This window comes from Stenella coeruleoalba (assembly GCF_951394435.1).
Source record: "Stenella coeruleoalba genome assembly, chromosome: 8".
Taxonomy (NCBI): Eukaryota; Metazoa; Chordata; class Mammalia; order Artiodactyla; family Delphinidae; genus Stenella; species Stenella coeruleoalba.
In genome coordinates this window covers 84,291,304-84,314,337 of record NC_137154.1, presented here as the reverse complement: position 1 = coordinate 84,314,337, position 23,034 = coordinate 84,291,304, and the positions used below count along the sequence as shown (strand labels likewise).

At 36.1% G+C, this 23,034-nt stretch overlaps 1 protein-coding gene across 3 annotated transcripts in view; it reads left to right on the top strand.

The window, feature by feature from the left end:
- The window catches only part of NPAT (nuclear protein, coactivator of histone transcription), a 54,554-nt gene that overhangs the window by 16,113 nt on the left and 15,407 nt on the right, over positions 1–23,034 (top strand). For 2 of the 3 annotated variants that reach the window (XM_079928100.1, XM_079928099.1), the window contains exons 3-10: positions 9,821–9,881; positions 11,149–11,221; positions 13,941–13,981; positions 14,501–14,725; positions 15,693–15,774; positions 16,744–16,831; positions 17,569–17,660; positions 17,743–17,830. In XM_079928100.1, coding sequence (XP_079784226.1) covers positions 9,821–9,881; positions 11,149–11,221; positions 13,941–13,981; positions 14,501–14,725; positions 15,693–15,774; positions 16,744–16,831; positions 17,569–17,660; positions 17,743–17,830 — 750 coding nt within the window. Of the gene's footprint in view, positions 1–9,820; positions 9,882–11,148; positions 11,222–12,248; positions 13,539–13,940; positions 13,982–14,500; positions 14,726–15,692; positions 15,775–16,743; positions 16,832–17,568; positions 17,661–17,742; positions 17,831–23,034 lie in introns of those variants that run through there. The other variant, XM_079928101.1, reaches the window with a different exon arrangement.

Below are 23,034 nucleotides of genomic sequence, written 5' to 3'. Positions count from 1 at the left end.
GGGCAGAAATTTTGATAGTTTGTATTCATGCATCGGTGGAAAGACCTAAAGAAGGCCAGCTCTTTTTTTCATACATTTATGTCTAAGCTGGGAAGTGAATTCCAACTTTGAGAGTCAGTTTCAAAATGACACCCTCATTTCTAATTAGTTTCACTACTGCTTGTTTTGGGGCTTACTTGTTTACTGCCTGTTATGGACTAAATATTTATATCCCTCCAAAATTCGTATATTGAAACCCCACCCCTCAGTGTGATGGTATTTAGAGGTAAGGCCTTTGGAAAGTAAATAGGTTTAGATTAGAATATGAAGTTGGGACCCTCATGATGGGATTTAAAAAGTGAAAGACAGAGAAATTTCCACGTGCACACACATCAAGAAGGGGGATGTCTACAAGCCAGGAAATAGGTCCTCACCAGGAACCAAATCATCTGCCAACTTGATCTTGGATTTCCCAGCTTGCAGAACAATGAGAAACAAGCCACCTGGTCTATGGCATTATATAGCAGTCCAATCTTTCCTATATTTGCTTTTCCTATAGTTGCTTACTTCAGACAAATATGAAACATATTTTGATATCTTGTTGTCACCTCTTTTTTAAATATCACTAGACCAGTAGAGCATTGTTTGGTATTTAATGGGTATATGCTAGAACTACATTATTTGAAATGGTATTTTGTCATTTTATTTTATTTTATTTTGCGGTACACGGGCCTCTCACTGTTGTGGCCTCTCCCGTTGCAGAGCACAGGCTCTGGACGGGCAGGCTTAGCGGCCATGGCTCACGGGCCCAGCCGCTCCACGGCATGTGGGATCTTCCCGGACCAGGGCACGAACCCGTGTCCCATGCGTCGGCAGGCGGACTCTCAACCACTGCGCCGCCAGGGAAGCCCTGTCATTTTATTTTAAACATGGGTCTTTAGATTCATTTCAGCTGTCACAGACAACATGATTATCTACGGAGGAAACCTAAAAAAACATTCAAAACTGCTGGAGTTTAGCAAGGTCACAGGATACAAAGTGTACGAAAGTCCATCATATTTCTTTATACCTACAATGAGCCATTGGAAGTGGAATTTAAAAAAAAATACCATTTATAGTAGCACCCAATAAACAAACAAAAATAAAATACTTAGTTAATATATCTAACAAAATATGCGTAAAATCTGTATGCTAAAATCTACATGAAAGAAATCAAAAGACTTGAATAGAAAGAAAGATACACTGTGTTCATGGAATGAGCAACTCAATATTGTTAAATGTCCATTCTCCAAATTTTGATCTATACATTCATTACAGTCAAAATCCCAACAAGTTTTTTGTTTGTTTTTGTTTTGAAATGGCCATTTACTGACTATGTCTGATCTGCAAGGTACTATTTACATCCTATTGTTGTTCACATAGTTTTTTCAAGAATAAACAGAAACTACATCTAATCCATTCATTTAAGGGGGATGGCTAACGATGTGACACAGAAAGCCCTGTGTCTGCCTAGGGGAAATAGAGTAAGTCCCCTACATAGGAACCTTCAAATTGCAAACTTTCCAAGATGCGAAATGCTACTACCCAGACATCACTGGATCGTTTTTTCAAGAGGATAGATGGAATTGAATCCAGCAAGGAACCAGAACCTGTGCCATCAACGTCAGGCGTGAGTGAAATTGTAGTTTGCCCTCTGTCTCCTATTGCTGATGATCCTTCAGCTCAACCATCTCCCATCTCCTCTCCCTCCTCCAGTCAGTAACTCTTCTTGCCTTTTGACTCAAGCCAGCCCTGTGTGCCAGCTATTGTACTGTACTACTGTACTTTTCAAGGTACTGTACTGTAAGATTAAAAATGTTTTCTTTATTTTTTGTGTTTGTTTTTTATGTATTATTTGTGTGAAAAGTATTATAGACCTATTGCAATACAGTACTATATAGCTGATTGTGTTAGTTGGGTACCTAGGCTAACTTTGTTGGACTTAACGAATGCGCTCTTGGAATGGGACTCATTCATATATAAGGGACTTACTGTAATCAGCTTTCACTATGATACGAATTAGGAAGTGATTTTCCTAATTTACTGAATATCTACCAGGTGCACACTCAGCATCAGCAAATTGATGATAACATTTTACAAGAGTGATCCAGATCCACAACTCTTTTGGCAGCAGGACCTAATCTGAACTGATATTTATAGTTTTAAAAATCCCACTCTCTAACTATTTATCCACTTAGTTGTAGAAATGTTAATTTTAGATTGTGGGATGCTGCCCCAACCCCACAGGCGTTATTACATAATACACAGTTTATGTCCAGGTATAATAGGCATTATCTCAAAATCTGAAAAAAACTAAAATTTAATACACATTTGGGAGTGATGCTGATAATAGGTGGGGCATTGCATTTGTTGGAGCAGGAGTTTATGGAGAATCTCTGTACCTTCCTCTCAATTTTCTTGTGAACATTAAACTGCTTTTAAAAATTAAATAACCCATATGATCCCAACAGTTTCAGGGATTTTGGATCTTCACTGCAAATGATTTGATACTGTTGGGCCCTTCATTTATTTAATGACAATAATTTTAAAGAATGAGGGTATTCAGAGAAAAGTACTCAATAAACTTTTTATTAGACTTTTTTTTTTTTTTTTTGCGGTACACGGGCCTCCCTCCACTGTGGCCTCTCCCGTTGCGGAGCACAGGCTCCGGACGCGCAGGCCCAGCGGCCATGGCCCACGGGCCCAGCCGCTCCGCAGCACGTGGGATCCCCCCGGACCGGGGCACGAACCCACGTCCCCCGCATCGGCAGGCGGACTCTCAACCACTGCACCACCAGGGAAACCTGGAATCACATTCTTAACATTAACTTGCAGTCCAGTATCAGATTTGCTTGTGTTGAATTGGTTTATTGACAATAGCTGATTTTTGTTAAAGTAGCACCCACTTAAAATATCATTGATCACTTTATCATTATGAAATGCCTTTCTTTGTTTTTGTTTTAAAGTCTGTTTTATCTGATACAAGTATTGCTACCCCAGCTTTCTTTTCATTTCCATTTGCATGGAATATTTTTCCATCTCTTCATTTTTACTCTTTGTGTGTCTTTAGATTTGAACAACCGAGTCTCTTGTAGACCGTATATAACCTTCATACTAGCTTTATAGTGGGTGATCCACTACCTTTACTATGTATTTGACTCTACCAGTGAGATATTTTTCTTTCATAATTTTCTTATTTCTAGTTTTGGCCTTTTCTTTTCCATTTAAAGTCCCTTTAAACATTATTTATAGGGTCAGTTTAGTGGTGATGAACTCCTTTGGCTTTGTTCATCTGGGAAACTGTATCCTTCACTTCTGAATTATAATCTTGCCAGGTAGAGTATTCTTGGTTGTTCAGTTATTTTTTCCAGCACTTTCAACATGTTGTGCCAGTCGCTTCTGGCATTTGAAGTTTCTGCTGAAAAATCCTCTGATCATCTTATAGGGGTTCTCTTGTATGTGACTAGTTGTTTTTCACTTGCTGCTTTTAAGATTCTCTGTTTCTCTTTAATTTTTGACATTTAAATTATAATGTGTCTTGGTGTGGGTCTCTTTCGGTTCATTTTGTATGGGACTCTATGCTTTCTGTATTTGGATGTCTTTTCCTTTGACAAGTTAGGGAAGTTTTCAGCCATTATTTCTTCAGATAGGTTTTCTATTCTTTTCTCTCTCACTCTTCTCCTTCTGGAATCCCTATTATGGGAAAGTTAGTGTGCATGACGTTGTCCCAGAGATCCCTTAAACTATCCTCATTTTTTTTCAATCTTTTCTGTTTTAATTGGGTGATTTCTGCTACCTTGTCTTCCAGATTGCTGATCCATTCTTTTGCATTCTCTAACCTGTTGATTGTCTGTAGTTATTTTCACTTCGGTTATTGTATTCTTCAGTTCTCATTGGTTCTTTTTTGTATTTTCTCTTTGTTGAAGTTCTCACCTGAGTTCATCAATTCTTCTCCCAAGTTCAGTGAGCATCTTTATGACTATTACTTTAAACTCTTTAGCTGGTAAATTGCTAATCTCTGTTTTGTTTAGTTCTTTTTCTGGGGTTTTATCTTATTTTGTTTGTAAGGTATTCTTTTGTCTCTCCATTTTGCCTAGCTCTCTGTATTTGTTTCTGTGTATTATCCTGGTCTTGAAAGAGTGGCTTTATGTAGAAGATGTCCGGTGGGCTCAGTGGTAGAATCCCCCTGTCACCAGAGCCAGGTGCTCCAGGGGTATCCACTGTGTGGGCTGTGTGCAGCTTCCTGTTGTGGTTGGGCCACAGCTGCTGTGGGTGTGCTGGTGGGCAGGGCTGTCCTTCAAACTGGGGGTCTGAGACCTAGCCACTACTGCTGCCAGCTTGCTGATGCACAGTGCTGGCCTCTTGGAGTAGGAGCACAAGTACCACTTAAGTAGTGTTGTGGCAGAATAACCCAAACAGTTCTTAAAAAGGATATGTTCAAGGACTCACACTACTCGACCTTAAGACTTACTAACCAGCAATAGTAATCAGGATTGAGTGGCATTAGGAAATAGGTATAAGATCAGTGGAACAAAATAGAGAGTCCAAATGTGATTTTTTTGACAAATGCACAAAGGCAATTCACTAGAGAAAGGATAATCTTAACAACAAGTGGTGATAGAACAATTAGACATCCAGATTTTTTTTAAAAAAAAGAAAAAGAAAAACCTTTACACATACCTCATACAAAAAATTAACCAACAGTGGATAATAGATCAAAATGTAGAACATAGAACTATAGGAGTTTCAGAAGAAACCATAGGAGAAACTGTGCAATCTTGGTTTTGGTAATGAATTTTTAGACAAGCCAAAAGCGCTGACTGAAAAATGGAAACTTGATAAATTCAACGTTATAAAAATTTTAAATTTTTGCTCTATAAGAGACAGTATTAAAAGAATGACAGGCCATAAGCTAGGAGAAAGTATTTGCAGCTCTGAAAAAAGGATTGTGCCCAGAATATATAGGAAACTTTTTTTTTTAACTGAATTTTTTCTTTAGTGGGCAAGAGATCTGAAGACCCTTCCCCAAAGAAAATACAGGAATGGCAATAAGCATGTGAAAAAAATACTCCACATTATTAGTCATTAGGAAAATGAAAATTAATACCCCAGTCAGATACTGATACATACATATTAGAATGACTACTATAAAAAACAATTTTTAAAGTTTGTCAGATTCTTGGTGGCAAAGATGCAGAGCAACAAAAACTCTTATTCATTGCTGATGACAATGCAAAATCATACAGCCGCTTTGCAAAACAGATTGGCAGTTGTTTATGAAGTTAAACAACTGGGCCGCACGTGACCCAGCATTCATACAACCAGATATTTACCCAAGTAAATTGAAAAACTTATATTCACACAAAAACTTACATGCTGATGTTTATCTGTGGTGGTCAAAAACTGAAAATAACCAAGATGTCTTTCAGCAAGTGAATGAATAAACAAACTGGTACATTCCTACTAGTAAGCAGTAAAAATCAGCACTATTGATTCATATAATAACATGAATGGATCTTAAATTCTTCTGAATTCTTCTAAATTAGCAACTTTAACAAGTAAATTAATATAGATAATGGGAGCCAGGTTTCTCACTCTGTGAGAGAGAAAGTACAAATAAGCATAAAAATAAGACCTGTAGCATTAAATTATATAGTCAGAGATATCAGTTATGAAGTTTATTTTAATATATGTATAGTTATATACAGAAATACAGATTTTTTTTTTTTTTTTTTTTTTTTTTTTGCGGTACGCAGGCCTCTCACTGTTGTGGCCTCTCCCATTGTAGAGCACAGGCTCCGGACGCGCAGGCTCAGCAGCCATGGCCCACGGGCCTAGCCGCTCCATGGCATGTGGGATCTTCCCGGACCGGGGCATGAACCCGTGTCCCCTGCATCGGCAGGCAGACTCTCAACCACTGCGCCACCAGGGAAGCCCCAGATTTTTTGTATATGTGGATTAGCATATCTGTGTGTGTAGCTCTGTGTGCTGTGGGGGCCTAGCTGCAGTAATACCCTAGTAACTACAAGCAAATCTACCACCCAGATTCTTACTTCTCATGGTTCTGGAGGTTGGAAAGACTAAGATCAAGTGCCCCTGTTTCCGATCCTGGTGAAGGCTGTCTTCCTGGCTTATAAACAACCACCTTCTTGATGTGACCTCACATGAATTTATGTGGACATAATTCATTATATAGCATTAATTCAGCAATTGTTTTTTTAGCTACTAAAAATAAAGCAAGGTATAATGATCCAGTTAGTATTAGGTGTATCCCTTAACTTCTCAGACTTTAAATAACACAGAAGCCACTGTACCACAAGCAACTCTATGTCACTAAAATGGACAACCTAGAAGAAAGGGATGAATTCTTAGAAAGGTACAATCTCCCAAGACTAAACTAGGAGGAAATAGAAAATATGAGCAGACCAATCACAAGTAGTGAAATTGAAACTGACTAAAAAACTCCCAGCAAACAAAAGTCCAGGACAAGATGGCTTCACGGGTGAATTCTGTCAAACATTTAGAGAAGAGTTACCTATCCTGAAACTATTCCAAAAAATTGCAGAGGAGGGAACATTCCCAAACTCATTCTGTGAGGCCACTATCACCCCGATACCAAAACCAGACAAAGATACCACAAGAAAAAGAAAATTACAGGCCAGTGTCACTGATGAACATAAACGCAAAAATTCTCAACAAAATACTAGCAAACCAAATCCAACAATACAGTAAAAGGGATCACACACCATGATCAAGTGAGATATATCCCAGGGATGCAAGGATTTTTCAGTATACACAAATCAATTAGTGTGATATACCACATCAAAAAATTAAAGAATAAAAACCATGTGATCATCTCAATAGATGCAGAAACAGCTTTTAACAAAATTCAACACCAATTTATGATAAAAACTCTCCAGAAAGTGGGAATAGAGGGAACCTACTTCAACATAATAAAGGCAGTATCTGACAAAACTACAGCTAACATCATACTCAGAGATGAAAAGCTGAAAGCATTTCCTCTCAGATCAGGAACAAAAACAAGGATGTCCACTCTTGCCACTTTTATTCAACATAGTTTTGGAAGCCCTACCCACAGCAGTCAGAGAAGAAAAAGAAATAAAAGGAATCCAAATTGGAAAAGAAGAAATAAAACTCACTGTTTGCAGATGATGACACTATACGTAGAAAATCCTAAAGATGCTACCAGAAAACTAAACTCATCAATGAATTCAGTAAAGTTGCAGGATACAAAATTAGTACATAGAAATCTCTTGCATTCCTGTACACTAACAACAGAAGATCAGAAAGAGAAATTAAAGAAACAATCCCATTTACCATTGCATCAAAAAGAATAAAATACCTAAGAATAAACCTACCTAAGGAGGCAAAAGACCTGTACTCCAAAATCTATAAGATGCTGATGAAAGTAAATCAAAGATGACATGAACAGATGGAAAGATATACCATGTTCTTGGATTGGAAGAATGAGTATTGTCAAAATGACTATACTACCCAAGGCCATCTACAAGTTCAATTCAATCCCTATCAAATTACCAATGGCATTTTTCACAGAACTGGAAAAAAAAAATGTTTTAATTTGTATGGAGACACAAAAGACCCCAAATAGCCAAAGCAATCTTGAGAAAGAAAAACGGAGCTGGAGGAATCAGGCTCCCTGGCTTTAAACTATATTACAAAGCTAGAGTCATCAAAACAGTATGGTACTGGCACAAATACAGAAATGTGGAACAGGATAGAAAGCCCAGAAATAAACCCACACACTTATGGTCTATTAATTTATGACAGAGGAGGCAAGATTATACAATGGAGGAAAGACAGTCTCTTCAATAAGTGGTGCTGGGAAAACTGGACAGCTACATGTAAAAGAGTGAAATTAGAACACTCTCTAATACCATACCAAAAAATAAACTCAAAATGGATTAAAGACCTAAATGTAAGGCGGGATACTATAAAACTCCTAGAGGAAAACATAGGCAGAACACTCTTTGATATAAATTGCAACAATGTTATTTTGTATCCATCTCCTAGAGTTATGGAAGTAAAAATAGTAATAGACAAATGGGACCTAATTAAACCCAAAAGCTTTTTCACAGCAAAGAAAACCATAAAGAAAATGAAAAGACAATCCACAGAATGGGAGAAAATATTTGCAAATGATGCGACCAACAAGGGATTAATCTCCAAAATTTACAAACAGCTCATGCAGCTCAATATCAAAAGAACAAACAATGCAATCAAAAAATGGGCAGAAGCCCTAAATAGACATTTCTCCAAAGAAGACATACAGATTGATGAGAGGCACATGAAAAGATGCTCAACATCGCTGATTATTAGAGAAATGCAAATCAAAACTACAATGAGATATCACTTCACACCAGTCAGAATGGCCATCGTCAGAAAGTCTACAAACAAATGCTGGAGAGAGTGTGAAAAAGGAACCCTCCTATGCTGTTGGTGGGAAGGTAAATTTGTACAGCCACTATGGAGAACAGTATGGAGGTTCCTTAAAAAACTAAAAACAGAGCTACCATATGATCCAGCAATCCCACTCCTGGATATGTATATGGAGAAAAACGTGGAAGGATACATGCACCCCAATGTTCATTTCAGCGCTTTTTACAATAGGCAAGGCATGGAAGCAACCTAAATGTCCATCAGCAGATGAATGGATAAAGAAGATGTGGTACATGTATACTATGGAATATTAGCCATTAAAGCAAATGAAATAATGCCATTTGCAGCAGCGTGGATGGACCTGGAGATTATCATACTAAGTGAAGTCAGACGGAGAAAGACAAATATATCACTTATATGCGGAATCTTTTAAAAAATGATATAAATGAACTTTTTTACAATACAGAAACAGACTTAGAGAACAAACTTACGGTTACCAGGGTGGGGAGGGGGGGAGGAGGGAAACTAACACAACATTGTTAATCAACTATACTCTATTATAAAATTTAAAAAAAAATTTTTTAATGACACAGAAGAATAAAATAGGGATCTGCTATGAAAGTTCAGGAGGGGAAAGGGAAGTAATCACCTATGTGTTAGACATTGTCTTAGATATGTTACATTTATCATCAATCTTCACCACAAAAGATTGTATTAATTAAGAAGTCATATGTCTTAAGTCATTAAGAAGTCATTTTTGTATATGAAAGTAAGCCTTAGAAAATCTGGGTGATTTTTCACACATTCAGTAAATGTTGAACTTAAAACCAGAACTGTCTGCTCTAAAAATCCTTGGCTTTTCCCTGTTCTATTATATGACCTCAAACTTGAGGTAATAAAAGCCTGCCCTTTAATTACTGATAGGAATGGGGGCAGTGGGGAATGACTTTATGAGATGGTAGAAGTGAAAATAGCAAGGTACTGATTCTTGGGAACGATATCTCTTACACTCAATTTTTTTTACTTTGTTCTTTGGCAGGTTCCACATGGCATTCAGGATAGAAAGGGCAGACTAGGAGTGGGTCCTCATTTGTGTGACTGGATCCCTACCTCCCAACTGAAAACTGCATTCCTGCCATTGTACTATCTTAGCTAAAGAAACAGTCACAGTATCTTATTCAGACAAGGTTCTTTACCCTTAAAAGATTTGATTCACCCCCTGACAAGCGACTGTTTCCATTTTGATGACCTGCTCTTCACCATTTCTTTATCATCTACTCTGTAATCCAGATCTTTTATTAATTTTTATGGTGAAATATTTTGTAGTGGGAAATTATTGGTAGTATTATTTGGTTTTGGTAATGCTTGATCTTTTTCTTTTCAGTCTTTATTTGGAAAAAATTTGACAACAATTTTGAATGAATATGTAGCTATGAAAGCAAAAGGTAAGAATTCAGGTTCAGGGATTTTTTTGTTAGTTTTATACAGCATTTAGCTAATATTTTTAATTAGAAATAATTTTTAAAGGATATTAATACTTCTTAAAAGCCATAAGAAAACTTGTGTCAACTATGATGAGATAAAATTTACTGTGAAATATCTAATTAAATAGTTCATTTTTATTGAGTGATAAGTATAAAATAAAACTTTCCTAAATTCGTGTCTTAAGGAGAAAGTTAGATTTATTCTCTCATATTGGTTATTTCTGTAGTTTACAACATGTTAAGAAAAGACTCAGCAGTAAAGAATTAGTGTAAATGATAACATTTTTTTTAAAAAGCTTAACATTTATTGAGTACTGTCTATTGCAGCATTGTGCTATGTGCTTTCATAGGTTTTATCTCAGTCCTTAAAATAATCCAGTGAGAGTTGTCGATTGTTTAGACCTGTTCTTAAGTATCAGAAAATTGAGGATTAGAGAAGCCAGATAACTTCCAAGATCACAAAACTAGAAACTGTAGAGAGTGATAAGCCTTCAAGTTCAGGGCCTGAAGATTTTCTTTTCCCAAACTATTTTCACTATCTTACAGGAATGTTTAATGTGTAAATGACCTCAGAAACAATATGTTATTGCAATACAAAGGTTTATATCCCACTTTTATGTTGGGTAGCTTTCTCTGGTTTGAGCTTTTATAAGTATATAGTAAAGAATTTAAATACCTTATGAATTTCCTATCATTGTGGCTTTAGAACACATCCTGAAAAAGACTAATTAGTCCTGAGGAATTTTACCTGTAACTCTAAGTAGAGTAGTTGCTGAGCAGTCATGGTGATTTGTACATGAAAACATTGGATGTAGAAAACTAATTTCCACACTCCACGGGGGTTTGTATAATTTTATAAATTTAATTTATAAATCAAATTATTTTAATTTACTTTCAAATGTCACATGATAAATAGAAGAAAGATTTAAAATAGTTTGTCTTTTTTATTTCAAAGAAAATATAAAATTATTGATCTAAAAAACCTGCATAGTTTTCACAAGTTTCCTCTTCCATCGTATTGTATCTGATTCTCAATGGCTTGAGCAAAGAAAGCAGCCTCGTTGTAGCTTTGCAGGTCTTTTACAAGATAGGCTTATTTCTCAGTTCCCAACAAAACGTCAACAGCTGAGAGATAAGTTTTCCTTATTGATTTTCTGTGTCTGTTCAAATTAAATGATGAATTTTCTCCAAATGTATTTATTATGAAATGTTTCCTCTTATGATTTAGAAACATCAAATGATGTCCCAGCAATTTTGTCATCTCTGTGGAAGAAGTTAGACCATACACTTTCTCAGATCAGGTAATAAAAAGCTTATACAATAAGCTTATCAGAATGTGCATAATGATTTTGGAATGCAAGCGCGTGTAAGAATCACTTCACATATAAATCTTATGACCTACATTGTGCATTTATATAACACTGATCTAATTTTGAAATTATAGGTTATTGATATTTCTTTGTCTTTGATTGAAATAATTTGAAATTAAGTTGTGTATTTTAATAAAATGTTTAAAAATGAGGAAATTAATGGCACTCCCGGGTTCCCATAACAATTTAGAGGCAGATCTCTGGCTGAATACAAATCTAGTCCCAGTCTTGGTGAATGCAAATCTCCTAACGTGGGCCCCATGTGACTTCCCTTATACAGTTGTATCTTCATTACACATGCAGAAAATTGATATGTGGAATCCATGCCTCCTTTGTTCTTCCCTTATAAAGAAACAAACTTGAATAGTAATACTTCTGAATCTTCTGCTTTTAGAATTATCACATGGGACTAATCTGCCTTCTACATATGTCAGGGCCTTGGAATGCCAGTTTCACCATCCTTAGAATAGGTATCAATTTTAGAATGTATCTTATTTAACTAGAGTCTAGTATGAAAACCATAGTTTCTTACCCTTCTCCAACAGCTACAAGTGAATACCCCACTTAAGGAGGGGCCTTGTTTCTTTCCTCAGTTTAAACTGCTAGAATGGCTCCAAATGCTGTCTGTGTAACTCTGTACCACATCTTATTTGGTAGTCTTACTTTTTTTTTTTTTTTTTTTTGGCTGCGTTGGGTCTTTGTTGCTGCGCGCAGACTTTCTCTAGTTGCGGCGAGCAGGGGCTACTCTTTGTTGCGGTGCATGGGCTTCTCACTGAGGTGGCTTCTCTTTTTTTTTTTTAACATCTTTATTGGAGTATAATTGCTTTACAATGGGGTGTTAGTTTCTGCTTTATAACAAGTGAATCAGCTATACATATATCCCCATATCTCCTCCCTCTTGCGTCTCCCTCCCACCCTCCCTATCCCACCCCTCTAGGTGGTCACAAAGCACCGACCTGATCTCCCTGTGCTATGCGGCTGCTTCCCACTAGCTATCTGTTTTACATTTGGTAGTGTATACATGTCCATGCCACTCTCTCACTTCGTCCTAGCTTTACCCTCCCCCTCCCTGTGTCCTCAAGTCCATTCTCTACGTCTGCGTCTTTATTCCTGTCCTGCCTCTAGGTTCTTCAGAACCTTCTTTTTGGTTTTTTTTTTTTAGATCCCATATATATGTGTTAGCATACGGTATTTGTTTTTCTCTTTCTGACTTACTTCACTCTGTATGACAGACTCTAGGTCCATCCAGAGGTGGCTTCTCTTGTTGTGGAGCACCAGCTCTAGGAGCATGGGCTTCTGTAGTTGCAGCACGCCAGCTCAGTAGTTGCAGTGTGTGGGCCCTAGGGCTTGTGGGCTTCATTGTGGCGCACGGGCTTAGTTGCTCCATGGCATGTGGGATCTTCCCAGACCAAGGGTCTAACCTGTGTCTCCTGCATTGGCAGGCAGATTCCTAACCACTGTGCCTCCAGGGAAGGCCCAGTAGTCTTTACTCTTATTCCCCTTTCCTGACCCTCATCTTTCCTCGCCTTGCAAACATCCTCAAAGACATTCATAGTTTAATTAACACCTATGATTATTTATAAGTTACTGCAATATTTTATTGACAAGGTATTACATAAAAGAAGAAGGTTCTTAGCCAGGTGTTCTCCAAGATTGGTTCATGCAGGGGACACGGGTTCGTGCCCCGGTCCGGGAAGATACCACATGGCGCGGAGCGGCTCGGCCGGTGAGCCATAGCCGCTGAGCCTGCACGTCCGGAGCCTGTGCTCCGCAACGGGAGAGGCCACAGCAGTGAGAGGCCCGCGTACCGCAAAAAAAAAAAAAAACAAAAAAAAAAACAACTGCTTATTCAGGACTTCCCCGGTGGTCCAGTAGTTAAGACTTTGCCTTCCAATGCAGGGGACGTCGGTTCCATCCCTGGTCGGGGAACTAAGGTCCCTCATGCCATGGGGTGTGGCAAAAAAAAAAAAAAAAAGTGCTTATTCGATTTGGTAAGTTTCGTGGCTCTTGTTGGTAGAGATTTATTTGACAGATTTTTGAGGACAATGGCACAGTGTCTTACTGTTTACAAAATATCAATACATGGGTAACTTCAGTTCATAGTAAAAGGAGAATCAGCTTGTATTGTGAATTTTCTTATCTGTTTGCTTTGTTCCTTCTTTAGAGCTTCCATGAAGTAATATCATAGTCATAAATTTGATGAAAGCAGGATCTCCTTTGAAATCAACTTGGATTCTGAAGTATTTATGTATGGAGTTATATGTAAAATCAGAATTTCTCTGGGAAGGCATCTCTATAGTTATAAAAGATAATTGATAATTGTAAAATATTATATATAGCTTTCTTAAATATATTGAGTTCCTAAATTCAAGTCAAATTGTACTCATAGTGGGATGTCAAGGCTCTCTAATGCTTATTACACTGGATAGAAACTTGGTTATTAAAATTATGTATGTGTGTATGTTTATATGCCATTGTTTTTCTCCTAAAGCAAATAAGATTTGGTTACCTAGAAAAAGTGCTTATCTTTTTTGTCTGAGAGAGATTTCTTGCCTTTTGACTCATAATTTACTTAAAGTCTGACTGTAACTAAATCAGAATGTATTCGGCAACAGAAGTTTTTTAATGTCAAACTACTTTTGTTTATTAGGAGCATGCAAAGTTCCCCAGGCTTTGCTGCCAGTCAGAGAGGTTGGTATTCAACTTTAAACTATAAATAATGTTCAGAATTACTTTAAACTCAAACTTACTGTCAGATGAACATTTTAGTTAACAATACATGTATGCTAAGTTTATATTTTGTTTAAACTACTGCTTTTCTAAGTACTGTTACCATATTAGGAAATAATATTTTCATTTATTGTAAAAATATGCATTTTAAATATTCCTTATTTTTCTCATTGACTCTCATGTATTCACATCTTTTAATTCTCATTCCATAAGTCTGTTTCCTAATTTGTGGAGATGTTATCAGTGTGAATTATTACAGAAGAAATGTATTCTTGGATTTTTAAAGTTTGAATGTACTCAATTTTAGTTTGTTTCTTTTGAAATTATCATGTAAACTTAGTTGATATTTTTAAGGGCTGTTTTTCAGTCCCTAGATCCACCATGTTAAACATGTAGTAGAACACATATCATGTAAACTTCTTAAAATTCCCAAAATACTCTGACATTGAGTTAATTTTTTTAAATGCTCATGTGTTTCAGCCCGAACAAGAAGTGGAATTGCGGAAATCAAACGGCAGAGAAGGCTTGCATCTCAAGCAGCTCCTGTCAGTTCAGAGTTGCTGACTTTACCGTATCTTTCAGGGCAATTTACTAATTCTCCTTTGACAGCTACACAAGTTATTCGGCCAACTGGCCAGATTTCAACTCCTTTGAGGTCAAATTTTGTAGTGGTCAGCCATTCACAGTCACAAGACACTATGACCCGTAAGTTTACATTCTGCACTCTTAAATTTTGTTTTTAATCAAACTGTATAAATGAGATGATGTGCTAATGTCTTTATATTCATGGTATAAAATTATAGCAAAAAGTAGATAAGAGGCTAGAAGTAGAATAGACATTAGGTAAATCTGCCATTAAATATGCGTATTATTAAATCTATGAAACATTTTAATCTAGGATTCTTCTTATGTCTGTTCTAACTGAAGTCCAACCTTGAACTCTGTTCTAGTTCTCAATTCTCTTCATTAATAGAAAAGACCCTGTTATTTGATTTTAAAAGGAATGTGCATTATATTTCACCACCTTCTTATCTTTGTTCATGGTAGTCTGTCCTGCTGGAATGAGGAATGTTTTTCCAGCTCTACCTGTTGAAAATCCTGTATATTCCTGGCTGAATCTTAGAGCTAGGGATAAACTTAGGATCATCTGATACTTCTTGCTTCTTATAAACTTGAAATTATTATAAACACATGATATTAAGGGGCAAAAGTCTAGTTAATAACAGAGTTGGGGTTAGAACTGAGGTGCCACCTCTCAGTTCTTAGACCAATCTCTTTTCTCTTCTGCACAGGTAAAATGTATTGACATCCACTATGTTCTCCCTTATTTCCATCTTTTCTCCATCCTCTTTAACACCTCTGGGTAAAAACACTTACCCAGTACACTTAGTTTATACTTCTTATAATTATTCTGTTCTGCCATGATATTTTTTGTTGAGACTATTCTGTATACTGTACTTTGTATTTTATCATAAAACCTTAAGTCACAGAGACTATGTTTTATATATCTTAATATCTTCTACCGTGCCTTGCACAGAGTAGGCACTCAGTGTATACTAACTGAATTTAATATAAAATAATAATCACTTTGTAGTGCTATTTATTTCATTAATGCAAGTATAGAAAACTATTCAGTTTCCTTGACTTACTGCTTTATTCTCTTGAAATACAGCTGGAGAGGCTTTAAATATCATTCCTGGTCCTCAGGAAAGGAAAACTCATGCCAGTTTAATGTCTCCTGGTAGACGCAAAAGGTAAATGCCTTTTAGAAGGACAAGTTTCCAATAACCTTCCAAAAAAAAAAATTACACCAGGATATTTACATTGTGAATAAGGTAACAAGATTGCATTAAGTACTTGAGACTATTTACTATTATATCCATTTCAAAACACTTTTTTTTTCCCACAGTCTATCCTCCCTGAAAACAGGTTGTGTTTTATAATCACTGACCTATTCACTGTTTCATTAGAAATATTTTTTTTCTATAGTGGTATATAGAAAGGTATATCTTAAAATTGATGTTAACTCAAATTTTTTGAAATAAGCATTCTTTTAAACAAATATAAATAATATCTGCATGTTTTAAGGTCTACAAACACACATTTAAAGTTCTAAATTGATGGTTAAAAACTCTTCTCAGGGACATTCTCTGAGAAAAGTTTCTTTGTCCTATTTAGCCCATGTGTCTTTGTTTGAAGGATATTTCATAAAAGAGAGATAATAGTTTAAAATGTTTTTTCTGTTTTCTCAACTGCCATGCCATGGGTATTTTTGTTGGAATTTTTACTGTTGATTGTCTCTCATTCAAGTCTGACCTCATCCTCCTTTATGGCAAGGTTTCTCACTTAACCACCTAAAACAATAGAACTACTATAATAGTATCTAACATTTATAAGAACCTTGACCTTTTTATAAAGTCTTTACATATACTTTATTGAATTCTTTCATAAACCCAATAATGCAGTTGGTTTTATCCCATTATAGAGTGGGTCAGAGGGTACCTTGCTACAGACCATATAGCTAATAAGTAATAAAGCTAAGCCTCAAATTCATTTCTTAATTCAAGTCTATTAATGCTTTTCAACTCAACTGCCCTTTGTTCCTACCACAAATAGAGAAAATATCTTTTCCACCATGATCTTAAGATTAGTCTTTACATGTAATTATCATTGAGTTGGTTATTCATACTAGTTAAAAGACAGGCTTTTAAAATGTGTTTCAGTGAATCTCAAAGGAAAAGTATCACTTTGTCTGGACCTCATTCAACAATACGGAATTTCCAGGATCCAAATACATTTGCAGTAGAAAAAGTAAGTGACCTTCCCAAACTTTGCAACTTAAGATATTCCTGAGTTTATAACTATTGATACATACACAAATATATATATATATATATATATATATATATATGTATGTATGTATATTTAGATTATGTGTGTGTTTGTGTGTGTGTGTAAAATACAGTATTTCTGTAAGACTTCAGTAGAGGGAGTTCCCTGGCGGTCCAGTGGTTAGGACTCCGTGCTTCCACTGTAGGGGTTCAATCACTAGTTGGGGAACTAAGATCTTGCAAGCCGTGCAGCATGGCCAGAAAAAATACTGCGGTAGAATTGCCTTGGGATAGACTGTAGTGAAATTTAACAGTAGCAGATAGTCCAGTCAGAATAGATAACGTGTGCAAATACACCAGGTAAGAAACAGAAAAGTGTGTTTACGAAACTGTAAATACATCATTGTTGCTGGATTATGCAATATAATAGGGCATTTTTCCTAGAATAGAGACAGGTTATTAAAAATCTTGTGTGAAAAGCTAAAGAGTTTGGAACTGTATTTTGTAGTCAGTGAAGAAAGAGTTGGTGAAGGATCTGTGAAAACCCTTGTAAGTGGTTAATGTATACTAGTCAGGTGTTAATATCGAAGGAGCCACCATAACTTTTTGAGTTTCCACCTAGATTTATTAAAACTATCCAGCTTCCATTGATTCTTTTTAAATAAATAACATAATACTCTATCCTATGCTTTTGCTAATATTGACTTTGTTTTCCAGCAAATGGTTATTGAAAATGCTCGAGAAAAAATATTAAGCAACAAATCTCTTCAAGAAAAACTTGCAGAAAACATTAATAAATTTTTGACTAGGTAAGCTGTTTGTGTTTAAAATATCTGATTGTTTTTGCCTAATTGAGAACTATGCTAAAAATTTTCCTTTCTGTATTAACAGTGACAACAATATTGCTCAAGTACCTAAGCAAACAGATAGCAACCCTAGTGAACCAGAGACTTCAATTGATGAACTCCTGGGACTTCAGGTATGGGTAAGGGTGTGTGTGTGTTTGTGTGTGTGTAGTACATATATTCATAGTTAAAACTGATGATATTCTTGTTTCATTTCAAAACCATTACTAACAGATATATAAAATGATTTAAAATAATAATTAAAATATAAATTTCCTTCATTATCCAAATGTAATCTGTTCCTGAAAATGTGTTAGTGAATTTTCAAGGTCAAAATTGTGGTTTTACGTAAGGTAGATAGCTAGTGGGAAGTAGTCGCATAGCACAGGGATATCAGCTCAGTGCTTTGTGACGGCCTGGAGGGGTGGGATAGACAGGGTGGGAGGGAGGGAGACGCAAGAGGGAAGAGATATGGGAACATATGTATATGTATAACTGATTCACTTTGTTATAAAGCAGAAACTAACACACCATTGTAAAGCAATTATACCCCAATAAAGATGTTAAAAAAAAATTGCGGTTTTATTCCAATTTTATTGAAAAATAATTGATATCTCTCACTGTATAAGTTTAAGGCATACAATATGATGATTTGATTTACATATATTCAAATTGTGTTATTTAGATGGTAAATGTAATAAGACATTCCTAACCATCTAATAACTAACCAACTCTTCCGTATATCAATAAAACACTTTTCCTGTATCCATACAACAATGTCATGTATTTCTTAGTATTTAATAATTAAAAATTCATTAGTGGCTATATTTTTGTGCAGTAAGCAGTACTGTACAGTGTATACAAAATAAATTACATTTCTTCTGCACCTGCTACAAACTGTATAAAAATATAAAGAAACAATGAAATAATATGTTAAAGATACGTGATGAATCCAAGTAATATTGAACAAAATAAAATGAACAAGATACTTTAAAAAAAGAAAGGATACTAACTAAATGAATAATTGTCTGTGAGATTTATTGCTAAGAGAAGGAAGATAGGGGCTATAGTCACTTGCTATTCAGTGAGAGTGAAGATGAAAGAGGGTGAGCTGGTAAAAGAAGAATTTAACAATATGAGTTTTAAGATTTGTCCAGGTGCAAATACCTTTTTGAAGAACAGCTGAGATTTTGGCTATTGCATAGCCTTTTGCTTGGACTCTCAGATAATACATTCAGTTTTGTTGCTGTGCCACAAAATGAATTCATTATAATGAATTTATGGTAGTAGTTTTCTTTCAGATGATGAATTCTGGGTGAAACCACTGAGGTTTTTTTTCTTTTTGTCAGTTCCTTCAGAATACTATAAAAAAAATTTTTTTGGATACATTTTCCCAAAGTGAAATTCAGTAAATTTAAGAAAACATGACAAGCTTTTGAAAGCAACCTTTAAATTATTTAGCAGTCTTCTTTAAAAAACTTCTCCTGTCTTAATGTTCAACATATCCCCTGTTCTAAATTTTATAACCTTCAATTCCTTATATTTTCTCCACAAAATAATTAGGTACTTACCATAATCAAGACACTCTATTAGATACTGTGAGAGATTATAAGAAAGTGAAGACACAACACTGTGTTCATGGTGTTCATAATATTGTATATTGGGGAAAAGTTAAAAATTCAGATTTCAATAACTTTGAAAGTACAGCAATACATAATGCCCAATGGAGTAGTATATACATAAGCTTCACTAAGAGAACAGAGCCAGTTGTACAAATAGGTGAATTTTTAAAATGTTTTTACACATCTTTGTGTCCTTGGGGTAGGCAAGATTTCTTTGGCTACACAAATCGCTGTGTTTTTTTTTTAAGACTTCTGTAAAATTCAAAATATCCGCTTGTTAAAAGCATCATTAAAATTAAAAGGCAAACCACCAACATGTATTCCAAGATTCCTTCAATTCTGATTTTTAAAGTTTAGACTCTAATAAGGAATTTACTAGAAAAATGTGTTTCTTCAGCAGTAACTTTTGTAAGAGGGTATGCACCAGTTCATAGTTTGATTAACATTGGATTGTTGACTCTTGACATTATTTATATTACTGTAAATTTTTAAGTCCATCGATACAGAAATAATTTGTTCAAGCTCCTGGCTTTCTCCTAAATCACATTTCATGAAGAATTATTGATGTTCTCTGTATATCTTCATTGTCAAGGTTAACTGGTTCTTTAACTTCAAGTTTCTCTTTTCATTTTATGGCCATTTTTACTTTAAAAATCCAAGTTTTTAATCACTTCATGAGAGTTCCACCTTACTTCTTGCTCCACATGAATTTTCTATCCCTTGGGATCCAAATGTATGCTTCACCAAAATTGAAGAAAATATAGCATTGCAGAAGGATTTACAGATAAGTTTGTCATTCCATTTAAATCATATTGATCTCCAAAAAAGTTCAAATGTTCATAAACATGGAAATTAATTCAATAGTAAAGAAATACAAATTAAGACAACAGATTACTTTTATGTCTTAGACTGATAATGCTTAAAAATTGATATTGCCCATTATAGGTAAGAGCATGTACATTGTTACATAGAACAGAACAAGCATTCCTTTTTATTTTTGATGGTGATACCATTTTATTCATTGCTATTTACCAATAAAACTGATAATTAGTATTACCTATCCTTTCAGTTTATATATACATAAATTATTTTTTTTTTAATTTAATTTATTTTTATACAGCAGGTTCTTATTAGTTACCTATTTTATACGTATTACTGTATATATGTCAATCCCAATCTCCCAATTCATCCCACCACCACCCCCCCACCTCCTACCCCCACCCCCCTCCCCGCTTTCCCCCCTTGGTGTCCATACGTTAGAACAAGCATTCTTATACAACTTTTCTGCAAGACTTCTTGACAGGATTTCTCAAAATTTTAAATGTATATATTGTTTGACCTAGTAATTTCACTGATAAAATTAATCCCAAAGAATGAACAAATGCTTGGATAAAGATTTTCACGTATTATTTACCATAACTGAAAATTAGAAAAAATGCAAATGTACAAAAGTGAGAATTGGCTAAATGTGGCAGAGTTATGTAAACAAAAGAGTTCTTTCCCTTTAGAAGGATAGTGGGTTAAACGTTTAGTTTTGTACCCTACGAAAAAGACAGTATAGGGAATTTTTAAAAAGCATAAACCCACAGGGGCTTCCCTGGTGGTGCAGTGGTTAAGAATCCACCTGCCAGTGCAGGGAACACGGATTCAAGCCCTGGTCTGGGAAGATCCCACATGCCGTGGAGCAGCTAAGCCCGTGCGCCACAACTACTGAGCCTACACTCTAGAGCCCGTGAGCCACAATTGCTGAGCTCACGTGCCACAACTACTGAAGCCTGCATGCCTAGAGCCCGTGCTCTGCAACAAGAGAAGCCACCGCAATGAGAAGCCTGCACACCACAGTGAAGAGTAACCCCTGCTCGCCGCAACTAGAGAAAGCCCGAGCACAGCAACGAAGACCCAACACAGCCAAAAATAAATTTAAAAAAAGAAAAAAGCATAAACCCACAAGGACAGAGAAGAGGAAAGGACAGAGAAAGAATTTTTTAGAATTTGAAATGGACAGGTGGTACCTGACTTAGCAGACCCAGGATTCTAAGCCAGTAAAGGCAAAGTTCAGGTAAAAGCCACTTTACAAAAGACTTGACTCTAGTACCTCTGAAAGTAAACGTAAAGATAGGGCTACAAACAGGATGATAAGTTGTAAAGTTTAGGAAGTATATAGTTAAACTCGATATCTTTTCCCCATTCACACTGTTCCTCAGAAACACTACTTCAGCCATAAACTGTCCCAGCAAGAAATCTAACTCACTCAAATAAGAAAAACTAAAAATACAGATGGTTCTGTAATTATTCTACAGCTTAGACTATAGTTGACAAGGTCCCTGCCTCCTTATTGGCACAGGGTTTAAAGACAGCTTTTGGCATGCTCCTTTTAAGTGTGAGCACATAAACAAGGATTGTCCAATATTTGAAAGAAGTATTTAAAATGAAGAGACAGGGACTTCCCTGGTGGTCCAGTGGTTAAGACTCTGTGCTTCCATTGCAGGGGGTGTGGCTTCTATCCCTGGTTGGGGAACTAAGATCCCCCATGCCGTGCGGCACAGCCAAAACTTTAAAATTTTAAAAATAATAAAATGAACAGGGAAGACATATGGGAACATATGTTTATGTATGACTGATTCACTTTGTTATAAAGCAGAAACTAACACACCATTGTAAAGCAATTATACCCCAATAAAGATGTTAAAAAAAAAATAATAATAATAATAATAAAATGAAGAAACCAAAACAGATAAAAAGAGTGAGGTAGATCTATATTGAAGGCCCTAGAAAGCAGTGTACCACAAACTTATGTGAAGAAAGCAGGTTAAACAACATTATTAAACCAATCTCATAGAAAAAGAGGTCAGAGGTGGAGGAATTGGATAAAGGTGGTCAAAAGGCACAAACTTCCAGTTATAAAGTAAATAAGTACAGGGGATGCAGTGTACAACATAATGACTATAGTTAACACTGCTGTATGGTATACAGTTAACCCTTGAACAACTTGGGGTTAGGGGTGCTGACTCCACATGCAGTCAAAAACCCACTTAAACCAAGGGGGAAGGGGGGGTGGGATAAACTGGGAGATTGGGATTGACATATATACACTATTGATACTATGTATAAAATAGATAACTAATGAGGACCTACTGTGTAGCACAGGGAACTCTACTCAGTGCTCTGTGGTGACCTAAATGGGAAGGAAATCCAAAAAAGAGGGGATATATGTATACATATAGCTGATTCACTTTGCTGTACAGTATAAACTAACAATATAGTAAAGCAACTATACTCCAGTAAAAATAAATTTTTTTAGAAAACCCACTTAAAGGTTTACAGTCAGCCCTCCATGTATCCTGTTCTGCAAGTGCAGATTCAACCAACCTTGGATCTTGTAGTGCTGTAATACATATTTATTGAAAAAGTTCTGCATATGAGTGGACGGACCTGCACAGTTCAAACCTATGTTGTTCAAGTGTCAACAGTATTTGAAAATTAAGAGAGCAGCATATCCTGGGGCTTCCCTGGTGGCGAAGTGGTTGGGAGTCCACCTGCTCATGTAGGGGACACGGTTCAAGCCCTGGTCCGGGAAGATCCCCCATGCCGCAGAGCAACTAGGCCTGGGCACCACAACTACTGAGCCTGTGCTCTAGAGCCTGTGCTCCGCAACAAGAGAAGCCAGCACAATGAGAAGCCCACACCGCAACTAGAGAAGGCCCACGCACAGCAAC